We start from the raw sequence: 19,696 nt of genomic DNA, 5'->3' as shown, positions 1-19,696 counted from the left end.
TACCCATATTTATTTGAAGATTCCTCAATCACGTCCCTTAGGTTCTCTTTGATCGTCATGTCCATGGAAGTAAATTTCTGCTTCACTTGTTTCAGAGGAAGTCTGTTACACAACAACACATGTCAGGCCTCAGAGACAGGGTAAAAGTTTTGTTGACACTGACTTTGTTGTACCTACCCCATGTCAGCCAGAAACTCCTGGAGTTTTTTCTGTCCGTTTAACGTCCAAAGCTTGAAATAGCAGGACGTGTAGCAGGAATTACAGATGCTGTCGTAAAGAGTCCAGTGTTGGTAGAGGGTTAAACGCAGGCTGAAGCAGACGGTCAAAGAACATACAAACAAATGCACAACTACGAGACCTTTGTAAAAAGAGGAGATGGGAGGGGGTCAAGTCAAATGATAGATTAAACTCCTGACAGGACATCAGCAGAACCAAGGATACTCATATTCAAAGGAAATCTTCATGCAGTCGATGGACAGCATGTTCTCCTCGTCCTCGTTTCTGTGGTTGTGCCGGGAAACGTGTCGCTGCATTGTGGCGATGTCGGTGACGTACTTCATGCTAACAGCAAAGCACACAAGATTCACTCAAACTATGTCATATACATAGCAAATACTGTAAATACAGTGAGCTCTAAAAAATATTGATTGTTGTAGAGTTCAAAATTAGAATACAGAAGCCACAAAAAATCCAAAAGTCTAATCTTGTGTTTCACACAATTTTGAGCTATAGCCTATTTTTTTTACTTAACCCTTGTATGGTCCTTCGGGTCTAGGTGACCCCTAGGTCACCTAGACCTAATATGTCTTTGTGTCTGTCTGTGTGTGTGTGTGTCTGCATGTTCCTGTACTGCGTGACTTGTGCCAACTTTTCCTCATATTCATTAATACTCATATTCTGGGACAAGATGAAAATAATTGCAAGGACAAACGGTGTGTACAAAATTGCGAAGGACATCGGGAGGGTTAAGAAAAATCCCACAACACACCATTAAAAAAGGTCACAATATGATCGTATCCTTTCAGTCAATCCATTTACTAAAATCCCAGGGCCTGTTTAGTTGAACAAAGGGCTGATTCACTCTCAGGAATTGAAGAAAGATACTGATTTATATCTAATTCAACTACACCGAGTCTGTCTCAGCCATCTGCTGCCACCTAGTGGTTGATATTTAATCATTCTGCCTGTTACTGTCCCATTGATGAACATTTTTGCAGTATTAAAAATATAATAGTTTTTAGGCCATTTAAGTGGAATTTGATTGTTTTTCATGGTAGATCTGATGATTCGTCACTAATGTGTAATGTAAATCTGTCAAAATGAAAAAGAAAAAAAAAGAACTCTGTTGGGTATTTTTAAGTTTAAATATTATTACTGTAGGGATTTCTTACTGTGTGATTTTATCATGAACCCACTGGTCTGTCAGTCCAATGATGGCCCACCTGTAAAAAGAAAACATTACATTTGAAGTTATAAACAGCAAACTAGTGTTTCTAATAGAACTCAAGTTTATTTTTTCTTTGTGTTTTACCAAAGCATGTCCTTGGTGTCTTTGGTTAACACCCACGCAAGTTCAAAAAACATCACTGCAGCCTTTGAAAGAAATGGAATAGGATAATAAGTTTATTTTTCAGTACATAACAAATTCAAATGTGTGCAAAGCCCTGGTGGAGCAGTTTTTGTTAGATATTTTTTTCAAAACAATGCGCCTGCTATTCAGTGAAACAGGTTTGTTTTAAAAGAATAGAAACCAAAAAAAATCATAAAACAACACATTAAAATCCAACAACTTTCAAAGTAAAGCACCAAAATGAAATGTACATTAAATGTCAGTAAAAAGAACGTGGACATCTGCCAAATTACAACCACACAGGTGGAAAATATGGGTTGTTAGCAAAACAAAGGGAATGGTTTAAAATAAAGATAAAAGAACTTACCGACGTCCCATGGTACTCATACTGCTCGTACTCAAACAGGATGTCCCTCCTAAGAAATTAATTTAACATTGCTTTAGTTTCAGAGATTTTGGACAACAGATTCTACAGCTTCAAAATAAATAAATAGCCACCTTTGTGCTTCCCACTCCCTCCTGGCTCTCTGTCTGTCAATTCTCCTCTCTAACGCCCCCTGTGGTGACATGAGACCAGTGACACCGCAATCACAGTCAACTTTATACAAATCAATTTGAGTCAGATTTCTTACTTCGTCAAATCTTCTCCGTTTGCCAGACGGCTCTGAGCCTCCATCACTCTCATTTCCAGAGTCGCCTCCTTCTTCGTCCTCGTCATCATCCTGGAAAATATCGTCATATGCTGGCACGCTCAGGTCATCGTCCTGTTTGATGAGCAGCTTTATCTGTGATAGAGATATCATTACGTCAATACACGTGGGTGTTTCTTACAAACATAACTGGCTGAATGTGAGCAAAAAAAAAATTACCTGTGTGTCATTGTAGACATTGATGACATCTACAGGACGGTGAGTGTCACAGATGAAGAAGACTGAGTCGTCACCTGGCTGCAGCATCTCCAGCAGGTCAACATTAGCCCCACAGTTGATGAGCACAAAGTATTTGAACTGACATATAATACAGTTGAAAAATACAATACAGTTAGCAGAGTGAAGACATGTGAAACACCTCAGTAATTCTCAACAGATGCTAGGATTTGTTTTTTATTAGCGTACCTGCTCCTTGTGTTCAAAAAAGGCAGTGCCCAGGTCTTGCCAGCCAGTCACGGGCACAAGTGTGTACTGGACCTGGTCACAGTGAAACAGCGCCTGGTAGATTGACAACAATTGACCGTTAGTCTCCCACTGACAAATAAAGACGTAACATTAGTAAATGAATGTCTGTGACGAGCTGAGTGTGGCTCTTACCTGCAGTATCTTACAGGCACACAGTGCATCAATGTCTGATGCAACCAGGAGAGCAACTCTCTGAAACCACAGCAACAATTTATAAATATCTTGTAAAGGTGAACAAATACACTCCACTCAGTGGAGTTTATTTTTTATTTTGGTTGAATGATATTATATTCTCCAGACAAATAAACACTCATTATCGTCATTGTAATAATTTTATTTATTTATTTTTTTGGCACCGTCTAAATCTTATCTTTTTTACAAATCTTTTACAAATCTTAACTAAATGGTTACATTTATGAATTATAAAAATAACCGTTGACCTATTCAGCGCATTATGTCGTTAACGGATTAACTAGACAAAACTGTCAATTACGTTTTTCAAATAGCTGACTAGTATTTCCCTGTTTGAAATGTTCATATTTAGTGATAATTTACTGTTAACTAACTGTGCGAAACAAATTGAAACATTCGCATTTAAAAAGATAAATTCAAAGAAACAAGTGAATATTAGAGAAAAGCCACTGTTACTATTCACGCAAAAAACATACAAACAAAACAAAACATGCGTTTGGGCTAATAACATTTTTTACCATCAATTTCATTGGATACCAGCTTTTCCTCTGGGCCTGGTTTAAATGTCAGGTAAAAGACAGTAACATAGTTTTACGAAAATATCGTTATACTTATATACTTACATATAGCATTTATTTAAGAAACGTGGAACTAGTTTACAAATTTAGTGACATTTCAAGGCGCAATTCACAACAACGACGAAGGACAAAACAGTGAATAAATACAACCTATTCATACACAGACAAGTGTGAGTGTTAGCGAAAAAGCGAAATCTCACCTGGTTAGAAACGACTTCATAAAACTCCTTTCTAATGTCCGTGACGAACATGTTAAAACCCTTGAACAGGAGACAAGACGATAGAATTAAAAACTATAAAACTACAGCGACGTGAACAGGGACGTGTCTGTTTGTTGTCAGCTCTGAATAGCTTTCCGCTGGTGGAAAAACTGGCGCCAAATGTTCACGTCACACTCGACCAATCAAAGAGGAGGTACGTCGAACGCGTAGCAACGTCATTACGTTAAACACGTCAAAGGTTTTGAGAGCTAATCTAAAAAAAGCTACCCCTAAAAATTATATTTTAAAGGCTTTCTTTGGAAGAAAGCAGACATAATTTATTTATTTATCTACAAAATGAACTGATATTTAATTGAGAGTCCTTAGCACGTTTTAAAAACAAACTTAAAAAACTCGTATAAAATAGCATTTAGTAATATATCTTAAATAAAAAACAAAAACAAACTACAAGCGCACGAATAATGTCTAGATATTAGTAAACAAAGGAATTGTGTTGGAATCTGATATAAGTTTTAATATCATAAGGAATTATACTAGGTAATATTTTAAAACAACTACAAAATATAGGAATCATTTGTGTAAAGGTGATTTGCTTGAAAAGGTTGCTTATTAAGTTGAAATGTAAAAATAATTCACTTTTTAAATAACAGTCTTTAAGGCTATGTGTGATAAGAAATATTTTATGCCATATTGTTTACTTAGAATACAAACAGAGGCAGACAGAGAAAAATACAGGTATGGCGTACAGTTGTGACACATGTAGGATCAACATGTTTTCATCCTAGATGTGCCACAGAAGACCCTGAGGCCATGTCAAATATACTGTGTGTTTGAATAAACTTGCATCACAGTTAAGGAAAAATATAAATGAAAAACAAAAAACAAAAAAACAAGTAAACTCCCATATGCGCCCAAATAACACCAAGTACCTGTACATAATCAACACTGACGTTCAAACTAAGACAAAATATCAGTTTCAATATACGTCACACTTTCCATGCTGATACCTTTACATTAATTATTAAGTACATTCATGGAAAATTCTGGAATTTCTGATACAGCAAGCCATATTTAAATACCAAGTGAGTCCAATACACAGTCAAATAATGTCACATGCAAATTATATTTCATTCATTCACAGAGAGAGTGAACAATGATATAAATAAAGGCACACATCTATGTTCTTTTATGTATGGTCAAAAACCACTGTCACCGGCTTTTGTGTTTACAACTGATTCAAGCATACAGTACTTTCACCCTGTAAAACACCAGCACATGTGTTTTTGATTTAAAATAAAGCCAAGAACAAAGTATAATATATTTACTACGATCTGACAAAAGAAAAAAAAAATTGGACCATGACTGCCTGCACAAGTCACATGACCCTTTCTAGAACGGTCAGATGACTGTACAATGATGTGCAAGAGTTTTAGGCATGCCCATACTTGCCCTTTATTCCCCTTTTTGCAGCTTTATCATATCAAGTATGCGTATACATCTGCCTTTGAAGGTTTGCACAGACCCCCCAAAACAGTACGTACACACAACATTGTGCATCTCGTCGAACAAAAAACAAACACAACAGAACAACAAGGGATGTAGTGAGTGGGCCTGAGAGCACTGACGTAAAAAATACAAAGGTTAAATTACATCAGCTCTACCGCCAAAGACGACAGGTGACGTTTAAATGCATCGGTTGCGGAGCTGGAAGAGTTACTACAGTACATCATGTTGGCGTTGTACCCAGGATTGTGCTTTACATCCCTCTCATAGATTTAAGGATTTAAAACAGTGTCCTACATGTTTGTCCAGGACAACATAGGGCAACAGTAATGACATAAATCATATAGTAGTGATACGTGTTTTCCTTTTACAATAAGCCCACCATACAGTATTCACATTCTACCCATTTCCTCTTGAATTAGCTACTGTGGGATAAAGGAAATAAATAATGTTGGTGCTTTTTTGTTTAAACTGTCTGTGTCACTGTTCCAGGTCATAACGTTATTATAGGAAGAGTAGAACAGATCTGGAAGGCATCTGTAAAGAAGCTCTTTGATAGTTCCAGAAGACAGTTTTAACCTCATCATATGTGAAGTAAATATACACTAATTTACAGCAAATAAAACACTGTATACAGGTAAATTATGATACATTAAGTACATTCCTTTCAAGAAGAACTATATTTCTTATCAAACCCCAAAAACAGAAATGTCTGATTGGGATATATTTTAACCTAAACCGTTTTTTTTTCACTAGTATGCATATGGTGGAGTGTAAGTGATGTTTTCTACTGCAGTAATGATTGTGATTTTAATGCCTTTATGCTTTAGGTTTCAGCTCTACAGCAACCACTTGGTTTGGAATAAAAGAGCTAGTTCTATAAAATGTTTTCTTACAGATGTCAATCATGGCAACAAAAGATTGACAGAATTATTCTTTTCATTCGTGTGAGGCAAGTGAAAGAATATAAGACTGTTGCCTGTGTTTTTTTTTTTTTTTGCTGAACATATTGTGTAAACATCTTATCTAAAGCAATGCATATTTAAATTACATTAAAACCAGTTTTAATTAATAAATGGTTTTAATCACTACAATGTATTGCATCTTAAGGAATGTGGAATTGGAACGCAAGGAAAAACAATGACAAACAGAACACCTACAACGATGGAAGTACCAGTAACTATTTTCAACAGGTTTGGAAGGTTTGTCACATGACGTCAGTTACCATCGGCTGGTAGTTTTTGTTAGAAACCACAGGAGTGAACAACGGTTGTTACTTCAGTTCAGAGAACAGACTATACATATTCTAGCTACAAAGGTCAAAAATACTCATCAGTATATACTGATTGGCTGCCCAGCTGTGACAGGTGTTTAAACCAGAGTTAGAATCATGAAGTAACCCTGTATATATTTCACATACTGAGGGGTTTGGTTTGGTCTACAACGGCAGGATGTAGTTGGAGTTGGCCAACTTGCGCTCCTGAGCGGCTGGAACAGTCTTTCTGTGACGCAGAGGTCTGTGGCAGTCAGGATCCTGCAGTGGAGGGTAGTGCTGTCTGTAGCACAGCCAGGCAAACGTAAGGCCCAGCAGAGAACCCACCAGAACGTCTAGAACAAAACAGATGGAGGACAAGAGCAGCAGGTGTTAGTCGTCTGGCTCAAGAGACGGCCAACGTAGATTTTGACCTTTTCTGCTTGTGTGCTGGGAATGCTGGTTCTTCTTCAACACAATATTACCATTTCCATTACATATATTGCACATATTATACGTTTGTGGTTCAAATTTTTCAGGTATGTTAATTATTCAGCTGTGGGGAATTTTTCTTTTCTCTTAAAAGTAACAGTATACAGCAGTGTTTCCTAAACTTTTTTTCTTGGGACCCATATTTAAAAAGTCACAAACTTTCTCGACCCAAGTCAATAGACATTATTCGTAAACTCCCAGGAAACATGATGTGAGACAACCCAAAAACAATCTCTTGTGACCCACCTGAGGGTCGCAACCCAGTCTTTGGGAAACAACAGTATATATAAAGGTTATGTGAACATCTATTTCTCTTTTCTCTTTAAAAATAATCATCTTTTGTGTGATTGCTGACCTTGCCAGTGATGTTTGTAGTCACATGTTCTAGAGAGGGCAATTGAAGTGGCAACCAGCAGGGGCATGAGGAAGGCAATCAACCTCCAGGCTTTGCCCTGACCCACAGAATTAAAGCAGCGCAGCTTTCCTGCCACGTACAAGGCTGTAAACCCCAGACCTGCAAAGGCAACTGTTTCCACAGAAAGAAAAGGAAAAAAAAACAAATTAAAAAAACATAAAAACTAAAGCTTAAATAGAACTCTAACTAAACAGAGTTGTAGAATTTTTAACAACATGACATTTTGTTTCAGAGAACTGATGATATTAAGGCAGCTAGAGACATAATAAGACACAAGAGGCTTTCTTACAGGAGGAATGCCCACTGGGAAAGCTCTTCCTGCCCTCCATAACAGTATCTGGGTCACCAGTGCAGCGCAGCTCCAGGTTCATCTGACCATCTGGGAAACAGCGGTAGAAGAAATCTGGCCGAGGCCTGAGAGGACAAGGGAGGAGTTAACACAGTGTAACTTCACTACAGTCAGTCTGCTGATTTACTGCGTTGGATGTTGTGTTTACCTGCCTACCACCAGTTTGATGACATTGGTGAAAACTCCATTCAAAACCAGAGTCAAAGTCACAGCTGGAGGACAGAGAGAAAGACAGAAGTATCAAAAGTCACCAGTTAAAACTTGACGTTTAGGCAGCAGTCTGTGTTATTACATGGCCGAGATGGTCAAAAAAAAAAAAAATCATGACAGTAGTTTCTTCTGTTGTAGATGTTCTGTTTCAAAATGTTTGACTATTGTGAAATGACTCTTGACTTGAACTCTAACAAGCTAGTGACAACTCTGGCTCTAAGTCTAGACCCCATGGATGCTGGATTCTGTTTCTGGATCCACACACCCTCCATACTCCTGCCTCATCTGTACTGAAAACTAGAACTGAAAAAAAAAAGTTGTAGTTTGTTTTGCTACTGCCCGCCTTGAGAATCCCCTCCTCTGTCTGTCACCCTGAGGATTCTTCCTTTATTTTAACCCTATTAAGGTTTTTTTCATGGGAGTTGTTCCTCAGCCGATGCGAGGGTCCATAAGGGCAGGGGGCGCTCACCACTGTTACTGCTTCTTTCTTTGCTTCCTGCTCTCCTGATATTTTAATGGTTTAAACCACTGTAAAGCACAATGAGTTTGCCTTATGTATGAAATGTGCTATTTAAATAAAATTGAATTGAATTAAGTCAGCAAAACAGAGAAAACCAAATATTTGGTCTGAACCATTTCAGGATGTTTGATACTCAGATAAGCCTTTTCAGGAGTTCAAAGTTTTTAATGCTGCACTCCTGATACCCACCCAGAGAGGCCTCTCTCAGGTCTCCTTGCTCCGACTTCTTCATGAAAGTGAAAACCAGGATTACAATCAATGGGGTGAAGACAGCTACACTCTAAAAAAAAGAGAAAAATTAAAGGCTCATCAATGCCTGTTGTTTAAGAATGGACTTTTGAAAATCGTCTTTTTCCCTCCACCATGTTTTTATTTTATATACTGAATCCATGGCTTTCAGATGAACCCTTTTTTGAGAGGTCACCATATCTTAAGTCTGCACCATGATTTAATAGCTTTAAGGCCAGATGCCTATTTCTACCCAAAACAGTTAGCCTTAAGGGCTAGATGGTTTCAAACCGGCAACTTCCTCCAATGCAGACAGAAACCCTACTTCAACACCACTCTACCAATTTTCATTTCACAGGTAAATCCTGGAAGAAGTGTGAGATCGCCAAGGTCACTGTAAACTAACAGAGATCTAATACATGAATCTAAGAAGTTCATTTCCATGTCTTAATGCTTTCTTAGAACTGCATTTAGACAAAATCTGACACTGTGAATTTCAAACAGTCATCGAGAGAAATTTGAGAAGCACCAGCAAAGACAAATGTGGACGCAAGAACTGAGAGAGGGACGAAAAAATAATCCTGATCAGCAGGTCTGAATGAAGATCAATAAGATTTTAGAATTTTCATTTTTCATACATTACAACAACAAAAGCAGGGATGAAAAACATTGCCTTATTAGGCAACCAAACGACCACACTGACACGTCATGAAAGCTGTAGGTTTGTCTTGGTTTGCTAATGAAATAAAGTAGAGGACTTAGACAAGTATAAAAGAGAGTAAATCCCAGTTTAAATTGGAAACATAACTACACACTACTTACAAACATAAGAGAGGTGGGTACATGGTCTCGCTCCACACGATGGAACTTGTACAGCCACATCTCCTCTGCCTGGATCTCCCGGTTGAAGGGAGGGAGCTGCTCGGTCACTCTAAATGAACCACAAATTTCCAGCGAAAAATAGAAAAACAGAAAAAGAAAAATATAAATAAGTCAGGTTTTTACATTCTTACTAACGGATCAACAAAGCACTGGTAAAGATGACAAATATGCTGCTAGTACTTACAGGAAAACCACTAACAAAAGCATCCGCATGGAGATCTCCGAGAGCAATCCGCGGAGCAGCCTCTCCTTCATTTTCTTTCAGTTTCTTTCTGTTGCATAGTCTACAACTGAAATTATGACACAAAGGACAAAACAAACTTACAAAAGTCTTGGATTATACTTTTTCTACTAGAACAAGTAAAAAAGTCATTATAGTTCATTATATCATGACACGTCAACACCTTAGCAAATAAAAGCACTAACTAAATGAATACTATTTATGGTCATTTATCAAAACTTGAAAACTCAATTAGCGACAATTGTTGGGTTTAGCAGCTGAAGTTCAAATGCGTCACTTGGAATCCATATTATAGTAGGATTACACCTGGACACAGGGCCTAAATAACAGATGATACAGGTGCAGACCTGTATCATCTGTTCGCGGGTTGTGCACACAAAATTATAGATTAAAAAAAAAAAAACTACTTACAATTAAGCAAAGGCTGAAGTCAGTACATACAGTCATCAGTAGACGAACTGGAGTCAAGTCTTTGTGCTGCAGAGAGATGTCAGTGAGCTGAGCTGTGCTATGCTAGTTAGCAACATCTGTCAACCAGGCATCTGGCACATTCATATCGTGTCAAACTGTGTTTAAACCTCACTTACCTGAGTAGTATGTCGTATTTAAAAATCAGTCGTTGACGCTCATGCTGCTATAAATGGTTAATGGAGGTGGCTCGTACCGCATCCTCTCTGTCACCGAAAGAACACACGAGTATTTGTCAAGATGAAGAGGAAAAGATGCCGAGATGTTCGTCGCTAACCATTAGCACCACAGCTACTTCTGCTTTATTCTTTTCAAAACAAAGCATATAACGTCGCGTTGAAGAAGGGAGGCCTCGCGTGTCACAATCCCAGTTATGTCTAAAATCGGCATATATTAATTTCGAAATATCATAATATTTTGAATACCTCAGATACAATACAACCAGATTGAAAATTTTAATTTTCTATTCGCTTACTCTTAAACCGGAAGCAGCTGTCCTGCTAATTTCATCTAGCTTAATAAATGGATGCAAGAAGCCACGTCACGTTAAAACGGGCCACTTCAATTAAAAATAATGTGCAGGTTGAAAAAAAGAGTCTTTTCCCATTTCATCTCAACAAGTGTTAAGCTTTTATTATTAAAATGAATGGCGATAATGAAGAATGTATTGCATGTATATTATTCTTCAAAAAAGATATAACAGAAAGTGTATTTTAAGCACAGTATTACCTAAACCAGAAACTGTTCTGGTTTCTGACCTTGTATCTGTCTCGAACTCATTTGTATATACTGATCACATCCTTTGTTTATGATTTGAATCCTTTCAAGCAGGTGGAATAAAGGTGGATGCTTGTAACCAAATGAGCCCCAAAACACAACAAATCGTGTGTATGGTCCTCCATTTCATGGAGGGAATGGATTTTCCGTGTGTGGTTGAATAAAAGCGAGAACCAAAACATTTGCAAAGTCATCCATTAATTTGACAGGATGAACAAACAAATTCTGCTGCCTGTTCGTCGCTTTGGCCATAAAGAGTCAGACTGTTCTTCAAGGACTATGATGGCGAGGTGGGTGTATTTTAATGTTATTTGTCTTTATGTTAAATTGTAGAATCTGATTGTGGTTCTTCCGGAATTATATACCGTTGGCTTAAAAACATCATATACAGTATCTGCTGTTATTTTTATGGAAAACGGCCCTAAAGACCTAGATCTATGGATGTTGATTTTATTCCAATTTCAAATGAGGGTGACTGTTTTTTCGGTGAATTACTTCTAGGGTTTCTCATGACAAAGTCATAGGATATATAACATCTTTAAAGTGTGCGATTTGCTGTCAAAACAGTTACATTTTAATCTGCTTCAACAAATAGCAGCTGTTGATTACTTCACAGTTAATCATGGTAGCTCTTTCGGAGGACGACCTTGTACCATGGATGGGCAGAGTCACAAAACCAGAGGGATCCAGGTCTGATTTTGGAAACTGCATCCATGGTACAGCACTCAGTTAGAATTCAGGCCTGGATTTCTTTCTGCACTAAGAAGAAGGGGAAGGTCAAAGACCATTCTATAACATGAGTCGATTTGCATTAATCACGATTAATTGTAATTAACATTTTCTTAATATCCCAGGACTACAGTAATAAAAAAATGTGTCAACTCGTTTCAACTTTATTGTCATTAATTTAAAATTTAATTATCGTTATTGTATTTTATATATTCTCATTCTCATAATTACAAGAATCAACTGTTTTTATTTTTCCCCTATTACAGTGACAACACAAAAACTACAGTGTCCAACTCCACGGCTCTGGGTATGATGCACTGCCAGGGCACTAATGCAGTTTTCCTCTCCACTGCTTACATGATCGTTAGATCTTTGCTTCTCGCTCCCGTCTCCATCGTTGTCGTTCACCTTGGTTATCAGAGATGGAGACAGCAGCGCTCATTCGCAACAATCAGCCACGCCGACATATTTGTATACCACAAGTTGGCATTTGATCTCTTCAGTACTGTGGGAATCGTTCTCTTCCACTGCGGTGCTCTCCTGGGAATGTCAGGACTCTGGATGGTAGGCGTCTATCTGTCCTGTTTTGACATACCGTCACAGACTCTACTACACATCCTGACCTGCATAGAACGCTACCTCGCTGTCGTGCACCCTGTCACCTACCGGAGGCTGAAACAGTCAGGTGGGGTCCGGGTCAGAAACATAAGCCTCGGCTGCGTTTGGCTGCAGAGTTTTGTATGGATCGGTCTAGTTCATCGTCAGTTTCCCAACCCTCCAGTCATTCTGAATTTCTTGTTACTGACGACATGCTTCATTATCGCCTCTTTCTGTAGCATCCGTGTTCTGTGCATTCTGATTCATCCAGGGCCGGGTGATGCTCCGGGACACAGAGTGAAGGTCGACCAATTCAAGCAGAAGGCGTTCAACATGATAACCATCATCACAGCAATCATCTGGCTGTATTTTATAGGAATCACTGTTTGCATTGCCCTAGACTATTCAGGTGTACTGGGTTACATTGGAGGCTGTTATATTCTGATCTCTGCTCTGTGGCTCAATCTGCCCTGTAACATGTTGCTGCCGATTTTGTTTCTACAGCGATCAGGGAAATTGTTTTGTTGCCATTGGTCACAACGAAATGTAAATAACGATATCGACTGCTGAACACTTTAACCAAACTATGTTACGACCTTCTCAATAATAACGTCCAAAGTCACTTCACCTACGGGGCGATGATCAGTTTAACATTTAAAGGTTATTTTATTTTATTAAGTTCTTAATTCAGCCATCTCTGCTGAGGTGCCCAATCACCGGGTCGGAGACCAGAACTGGGCTGAGGAACAGGAGGGTTTGTGCATGTAATACATGAGTTTTATAACAAAGTGTAAATATTTAATTTTCAACTTGACAAATGAAACAGAAGTCACCTACTGACAAGAGGAAAATGGAGTTTGTTGTATCTTAACAAATGACAAATGCTGTATGAATAAGAGCCATGACAGAGTTAGGGTCAGGCGTAGTTTGGTTGTTAAGGGTCTGTTATCTAAACATCACAGGTCTGTGGGCATTTAGTGTGATGAAAAACACAAGTTAACATTCTGTTTTTATTCAATTCCTTGGACTTAAGCTGAAAGAAACGAAATGCAATTGCGATCATGTGAAATTGAACATAGTTTATTTTACGATTTTAAATGAAAGCATAACGTATATCGTGCTCACGAGAAAGTATTTTTTAAGACATTTTGCCACACATACATACAGGGTAATAGACATTAAAAAAATCATGTACGTTTGGGAAATCTAAGATACCGGCATGTCATGCGTGATATATGTACTGTATACTGTATATGTGGTGAGCATTTAATTAATGTAGGATACCTCAGTTAGACACAGGAGGGCACTGTTGTTGTGCCCTCCTATCGCAACGACTGCGATAGGAGAGGGGCCAGTGTATTTCGTGACGTCTGTAGAGCACACTGAGTTTGCTTTGTGCATGAAATGCGCTCTATAAATAATGTATCTATATAATATATATATATATATATATATATATGTGTGTGTGTGTGTGTGTGTGTATCTATCTCTATAAAATTAATGAAATGATGAAAGTCCACCTGCGAACCAAGAATATGGCTCGTTTCCACGATTCAGTTGAATTGTACTTGTACTCGTACTTGGCTTGAGGCATGGTGAGATTTTACAATTATTGGGCTCAGTGGATGAGATTTTTATTAGTATGCCTTCTCTCAGAAGGATGAGGATGACCCTTCACGAACATCCCTACACTGTTATCAACACTAGAACAACAACCGCAACACTTGTGCACACACATACCACACACAGTCACACACACAACCTTAAACACACTGATTGGATTAACCCATTTAATCCTGATTTTTTCTGAAAAGTTTAGTACATAGATTTTACTCTTTAGACCTCTCTAATGAACATGTCTTTCTTTCATTGTATGTTGGTTAAGTTGCTCAAATTTTAAGTTTTATAATCAGTCACAATTGTGACCACTGGGAACATACATAGTCTGTTTTTAGACAGTAAAAACGGAAATGTTGTCCATAGAGATATATTGAATACTTTTCAACATTTGTTTACAGAATAAGGATATGCATAATAAACCTAACCGTATCTCATGATTCTCTACTTAGTGGATATTGTCATAACTACTTTCAGTGTGTGAATAGGCCTCATTATAGGAATTCTTGACAATGTATTTATCCAGCGGTCACAATTGTGATCAGGTCCAAATATGCATCTCTTCTGAGCACAATATATACACAGGCGTACAATTTTCTACATGTAACCCCTTCAAGAGTATGTGTACCAAATTCGATAGTTTTGTATGCATATTAGGTATTTAACCTAAACATTCACACAACTCTATTTTGTAATTGTGAAATACTTTCTCGTGCTCACGAGATGAGCACGAGTAAGTATTCTAAGACATTTTGCCACACATACATACAGGGTAATAGACATTTTTAAAAAATCATGTACGTTTGGGAAATCTAAGATACCGGCATGACATGCGTGATATACTGTATGTACTGTATAGTATACTGTATGGTGAGCATTTAATTAATGTAGGATACCTCAGTTAGACACAGGAGGGCACTGTTGTTGTGCCCTCCTATCGCAACGACTGCGATAGGAGAGGGGCCAGTGTATTTCGTGACGTCTGTAGAGCACACTGAGTTTGCTTTGTGCATGAAATGCGCTCTATAAATAAAACTTAATGAAATGATGAAAGTCCAGCTGCGAACCACGAATATAGCGCGTTTCGACGATTCAGTTGAATGAGAGTACTTTATGCTTGGCTTGAGGCATGGTAAGATTTTACAATTATTGGGCTCAGTAAATGAGATTGTTATTAGTATGCGTACTCAGAAGGACGAGGAGGATGAAGGATGAGGATGATTTTACGTATATACGTATTTACCCTTCACGAACCTCCCTACACTGTTATCAACAGTAGAACAACAACAACAACTATACAGTGCCCTCCTGTGTCTAACTGAGGTATCCTACATTAATTAAATGCTCACCATATATACAGTACATATGTCACGCATGACATGCCGGTATCTTAATTTTCCCAACCGTACGTACTGTACATGATGTATGTATTACCCTGTATGTATGTGTGGAAAAATGTCTTAGAAATACTTTCTAGTGCTCACGAGAAAGTATCTCGTGAGCACTAGATACGTTTCTTTTTTCCCCCCCATGTCCTTTTAGGGGCTCCGTAGAAAAACCACAGACACGAAAAACAAAACTCAAACAACAACAAAAACAAACAACATAGTGTGGACCTCCACATCAAACTACAAACACACTGATTATAACCCAAATCTACATTCTGTTCAAAAGGACTTTACATTGACTGGATGGTAGCACTTTCGGAGGACGGCCTTGTACCATGGATGGGCAGAGTCACAAAACCAGAGGGATTCAGGTCTGCTTTTGGAAACTGCATCCATGGTACAGCACTCAGTTAGAATTCAGGCCTGGATTTCTTTCTGCACCAAGAAGAAGGGGAAGGTCAAAGACCATTCCTTAACATGAGTCGATTCCATTTACCTTGTTCTGTAGTATGTAGGAAATCCAGCTCATTAAATTCTGACCGATTTGAAACTAAAGAAAAAAATAAAAATCTGCAAGTGGTGCTTTGGCCCAGAGGCAATGTCTCTGTCATTGGTGTGGAACTCCAGGGTTCACCTCCTGGGCAAGTTCGAATCCCGGTTAGGGCGGTTAATACCTTCCAGTGGACTCACCACCCGCAGGAAGGTTTGGTACGGTGCAATGTGATTTGGGTGGCAACTGCTGCCTCCGCGACCCGGTAACGGATAAGCGGATGAAAATGGATGGATGGATGGAAAAATCTGCAATCTACCTTCTTTTCACTTTCTCGTTACCTTCTTTTCACTTTCTCTTTACCTTCTTTTCCTGTTGATGCCCTCATGACAACAATCATGTGTTACCCTTACATACATTAATATTTGTCTCTCACCTTTTTGTGAAACAGTACATACAGTAAATGGAACATACCTATTTTACCTGTTAAAAAGCAGAACACTTCTGTCATTGAAGTGATATTGAAACAGTGACAGGGATTATTTAAGGCCTTCCTGACACACACGTGTGTTCTATGTAGCAGCATTTGTGATTGACAACTGGGCTGTCCAATAAGAGCCTGGTACAGTACAGTAGTAAAAATAGAAAAAAATAGTTTCAGAAACATAGAACCAATTAAGCAAAGCAATAATAAATAATAATATTTAAACCATATATATATATCCTATGAATGCAAATATCCATACTAAAAAGACAATATTACTTAGAAAATGTCTAAAAGTTAGGAAAAAAACTGAAAGAAATTGATGACTAAATTTTGGACCCAAAGATAATTTTGTATGTAGCAAAAATAGCTCAGCAGATAAAACTGTGAACGGTGTGTCTGGTTTGATTGAATATCCATCCATCCATCCATTTTCATCCGCTTATCCGTTACCGGGTTGCGGGGGCAGCAGTCGCCACCCAAATCACATTGCACCATACCAAACCTTCCTGCGGGTGGTGAGTCCACTGGAAGGTACCAACCGCCCTAACCGGGATTCAAACTTGCCCAGGAGGTGAACCCTGGGGTTCCACACCAATGGAAGAGACATTGCCTCTGGGCCAAAGTGCCACCTTGATTGAATATTGTCTAATGCATTGTCTATATTCACTGTTTGGTCTTATTATCACTGGTTTGCACGTTAGTAATTGTCCTACATCTGCATTGCCTTGTGACCATAATGTTGTCGGTGTCTCTGCTAAGAGGTTCTCTTGTTCTTTTGTCAGTAGAATTTGGACATTTTCAGTGGAAAGCTCAGTGAAGAGCTGCAGTAGTTGTTATCTGATTGCCATTCCCAGTCAAGGCGGTATGCAGCTGAGGTAGCTATTACACCCAGTCGTTGCCATGACATTCCTTTTTGTTTTGCTAATGAAACATGGGTCACCGTACTCTGCTGGATGTAATCTCTCTGCTTCTTCTGAAACCTTGACAGTAGCAACAGCTGTGCTCTCTTTATCTGTTATTATGTCTTGAATTAGAATTTGTTGAGATTTCAGTTTGTGCACCTTTTTATCAAAATCATCGTCTTGCCCTGAAGGGTGCTTAAAACGCTACATGCAGTTCATTGACTTGTTTGGTCTGGCATTTTTAACACACCTGTTATTTTGTTAAGCAGTGTTGTTGGGATGCTCAAGGGCAGACCAGTGTTCAAATCTAATGACCAGAAATAGTTTGGCGTGCCTGTTCTTTCCACAACCATAACATCAGTGTTTATTTTGTCTATTCTTTTCACAGTCATTCCACCTGTCTCATCGGGCACAATCGCTAGTTGTAACTGTGACATTGCATCTCTCCCTAATAAGTTTACTGGACAATTTGGTGCCAAAATAATTTGCACTCAACATTTATTTCCATTTTCTGTATTCTTTTGATTCTGTTATGCCTTTTCTTCACATTCTTCACAGCACATAGGTCTACATGTTCCGGTCGGATCGTTTGTTTTTGGTTGGTCCAAGGTTTTTTAACTTGGATACAAAGGTTGGTGGGGGGTGGAGGGTGGCAACGTATCATACATTCTTCTATGTCTGCATCATCTGAAAGTGGAGTTGCTGTATCAACACTCTTGGTTCTTATGCCTGTTTGATGCTATTGTCTAATTGTCCTCAGATCTGACATATATAGTATTGTTTTTTCTTACTTGATTGTAGTTTTTTTATTCTGAACCATTGCTTCTGCTTTTAAGTGTTTTAGCGCTATTCCATTCTTTCTTGCACAAGCTTGTTGAAGCCAACATTCAGTCACACTCAGCCCAAGCTTCTCTTTCTTTTCTTTTTTATTGTCTTTTGCCTCTCTTTTTATGGCAAGCACAAGCTCTTTGCAGTCTTCCTGTTTTTATTTTCCTTTAAAACCATAATTCTGCCAATTATTTAAATCTTTACATTTGAAAACATTTGAATTTGAATGAATCTGAATTGTACCTCGACATGTACTTAACATCTCCTTTAAACTCCAAAGTATTTGTCTTTTTGTTACATAAGTTCCCCATGTTGATTTCTTATTTTATTCAATTTTTTAATGTTTAATTTTACGCTGCTCAAAAAAACCTCAAACAAAACAAAACAAAAAAACTCTTAATATTTGGTCTTGTGATCTACTTCAACTGATCAGCAGCCGTATGTTTACACCGTTAGGTTTCAGACTGCCCACTGATTCGATCACAATTCCTCCTCAGTCACACACATTCACAGTCACTCTTTTTAGGGGTAATTGGTCCGAGGCAGAGCCACTGCACCACCTGACCACCATGTCCTCATCGCAGCGCTTTAACTGAGAGTTGACCTGAAAGATTATGTTCACGGAAGACATCGTACAAGTCGACTGTGTCAAACAGTTTGACACTAAATCTGATATGAACTAAACTGAATCATCACATATCCATCATCATCTTTTACTCTTCTAAACTTTCTATTAAATAAAGATTAAAAACTACAAGTTAAGATAAAAAAAGTAATTTCCAGCTTAAACTGCATACTTTATCAAAATGTAAACAGAGAAGCCATAGACATCAGTACCAGGTGTCCACATTGGTCCCTTTAGCTTGTGCTATTCAACCCATTTAACTTGTCAATACAATTTGTTGACTTATATATATACTAAGTTTTAGATTGTCTCTCTGCCAAGTATATTTTCCACACTGTTAAAATGTCTGTAAACTATACGGTGAATACATGTCAAACCGTGACAGTAAAAATCTGTAAACTCTATAACAGTTTCACACTGTTTATATAACAATGACTCACCGTAAATTAGTAAATCAGGAAAGTACAGTACTTTTAACATTTTTGTCTTGAAAAAATAAATTGCCTTGCTGTAATATTTATTAACATTCGGTACTGTGATTTTTGCATTTATTTCCCCCCAAAAATAGTTTTTCACAGTTAAATATAGTTACTGTTGTGGGCCATACATTTTTTTACAATTCAATACTGTAATTTTCTGCATTATTTTCGCAAAAATAATGCAGTTTCACAGTTAAATATACACACTGGTGTGCTGACAACCAAAACGTGCCATATTTACAACATGATGTGATTCTTGCATTTATTTCAAAATATACTTTGTACCTGTCAAATTGATGTACTTTGGTGTTAATAACAGACAAATACTTTAATATTTATGACAACTACAACTTAATTTTTTCAGATATGATAATATATGTATGTTAATAAAGACTTTTAAAAAAATATAAATACTTATTGTAACATCTGGCCGAGCGTTACAATGACGACGAGGCGTTCGTCTCAGACAGATCTTTTATTG

At 38.0% G+C, this 19,696-nt stretch overlaps 2 protein-coding genes across 2 annotated transcripts in view; both read right to left on the bottom strand.

Moving 5' to 3' along the window:
• cdc45 (CDC45 cell division cycle 45 homolog (S. cerevisiae)) overlaps positions 1-3,907 on the bottom strand; it is a 6,021-nt gene extending 2,114 nt beyond the window's left edge. Inside the window, exons 1-12 of the mRNA XM_008336153.3 lie at positions 3,716-3,907; positions 2,878-2,937; positions 2,686-2,778; positions 2,440-2,577; positions 2,203-2,355; positions 2,069-2,127; positions 1,938-1,986; positions 1,532-1,593; positions 1,392-1,442; positions 442-561; positions 178-309; positions 4-102 (exon numbers count right to left, since the gene is read on the bottom strand). Coding sequence (XP_008334375.1) covers positions 4-102; positions 178-309; positions 442-561; positions 1,392-1,442; positions 1,532-1,593; positions 1,938-1,986; positions 2,069-2,127; positions 2,203-2,355; positions 2,440-2,577; positions 2,686-2,778; positions 2,878-2,937; positions 3,716-3,766 — 1,067 coding nt within the window. The 5' untranslated portion in view covers positions 3,767-3,907. The remainder of the gene's footprint in view (positions 1-3; positions 103-177; positions 310-441; positions 562-1,391; positions 1,443-1,531; positions 1,594-1,937; positions 1,987-2,068; positions 2,128-2,202; positions 2,356-2,439; positions 2,578-2,685; positions 2,779-2,877; positions 2,938-3,715) is intronic.
• Positions 3,908-5,187: 1,280 nt separating this feature from the next.
• Positions 5,188-10,593, bottom strand: plpp5 (phospholipid phosphatase 5). The gene is made up of 9 exons (XM_008336154.3): positions 10,416-10,593; positions 10,240-10,305; positions 9,772-9,877; positions 9,528-9,636; positions 8,667-8,757; positions 7,896-7,959; positions 7,688-7,812; positions 7,339-7,509; positions 5,188-6,847 (listed from the first exon to the last, which is right to left on the bottom strand). Exons 3-9 carry the CDS (start codon positions 9,840-9,842, stop codon positions 6,678-6,680), a joined length of 801 nt encoding a protein of 266 aa, XP_008334376.1. The 5' UTR covers positions 9,843-9,877; positions 10,240-10,305; positions 10,416-10,593; the 3' UTR covers positions 5,188-6,677.
• Between the last annotated feature and the right edge of the window lie 9,103 nt (positions 10,594-19,696).

This window comes from Cynoglossus semilaevis, chromosome Z (assembly GCF_000523025.1).
Source record: "Cynoglossus semilaevis isolate Cse_v1.0 chromosome Z, Cse_v1.0, whole genome shotgun sequence".
In the NCBI taxonomy this organism is placed as follows: domain Eukaryota; kingdom Metazoa; phylum Chordata; class Actinopteri; order Pleuronectiformes; family Cynoglossidae; genus Cynoglossus; species Cynoglossus semilaevis.
This window is presented reverse-complemented; position numbering and strand designations above follow the sequence as displayed.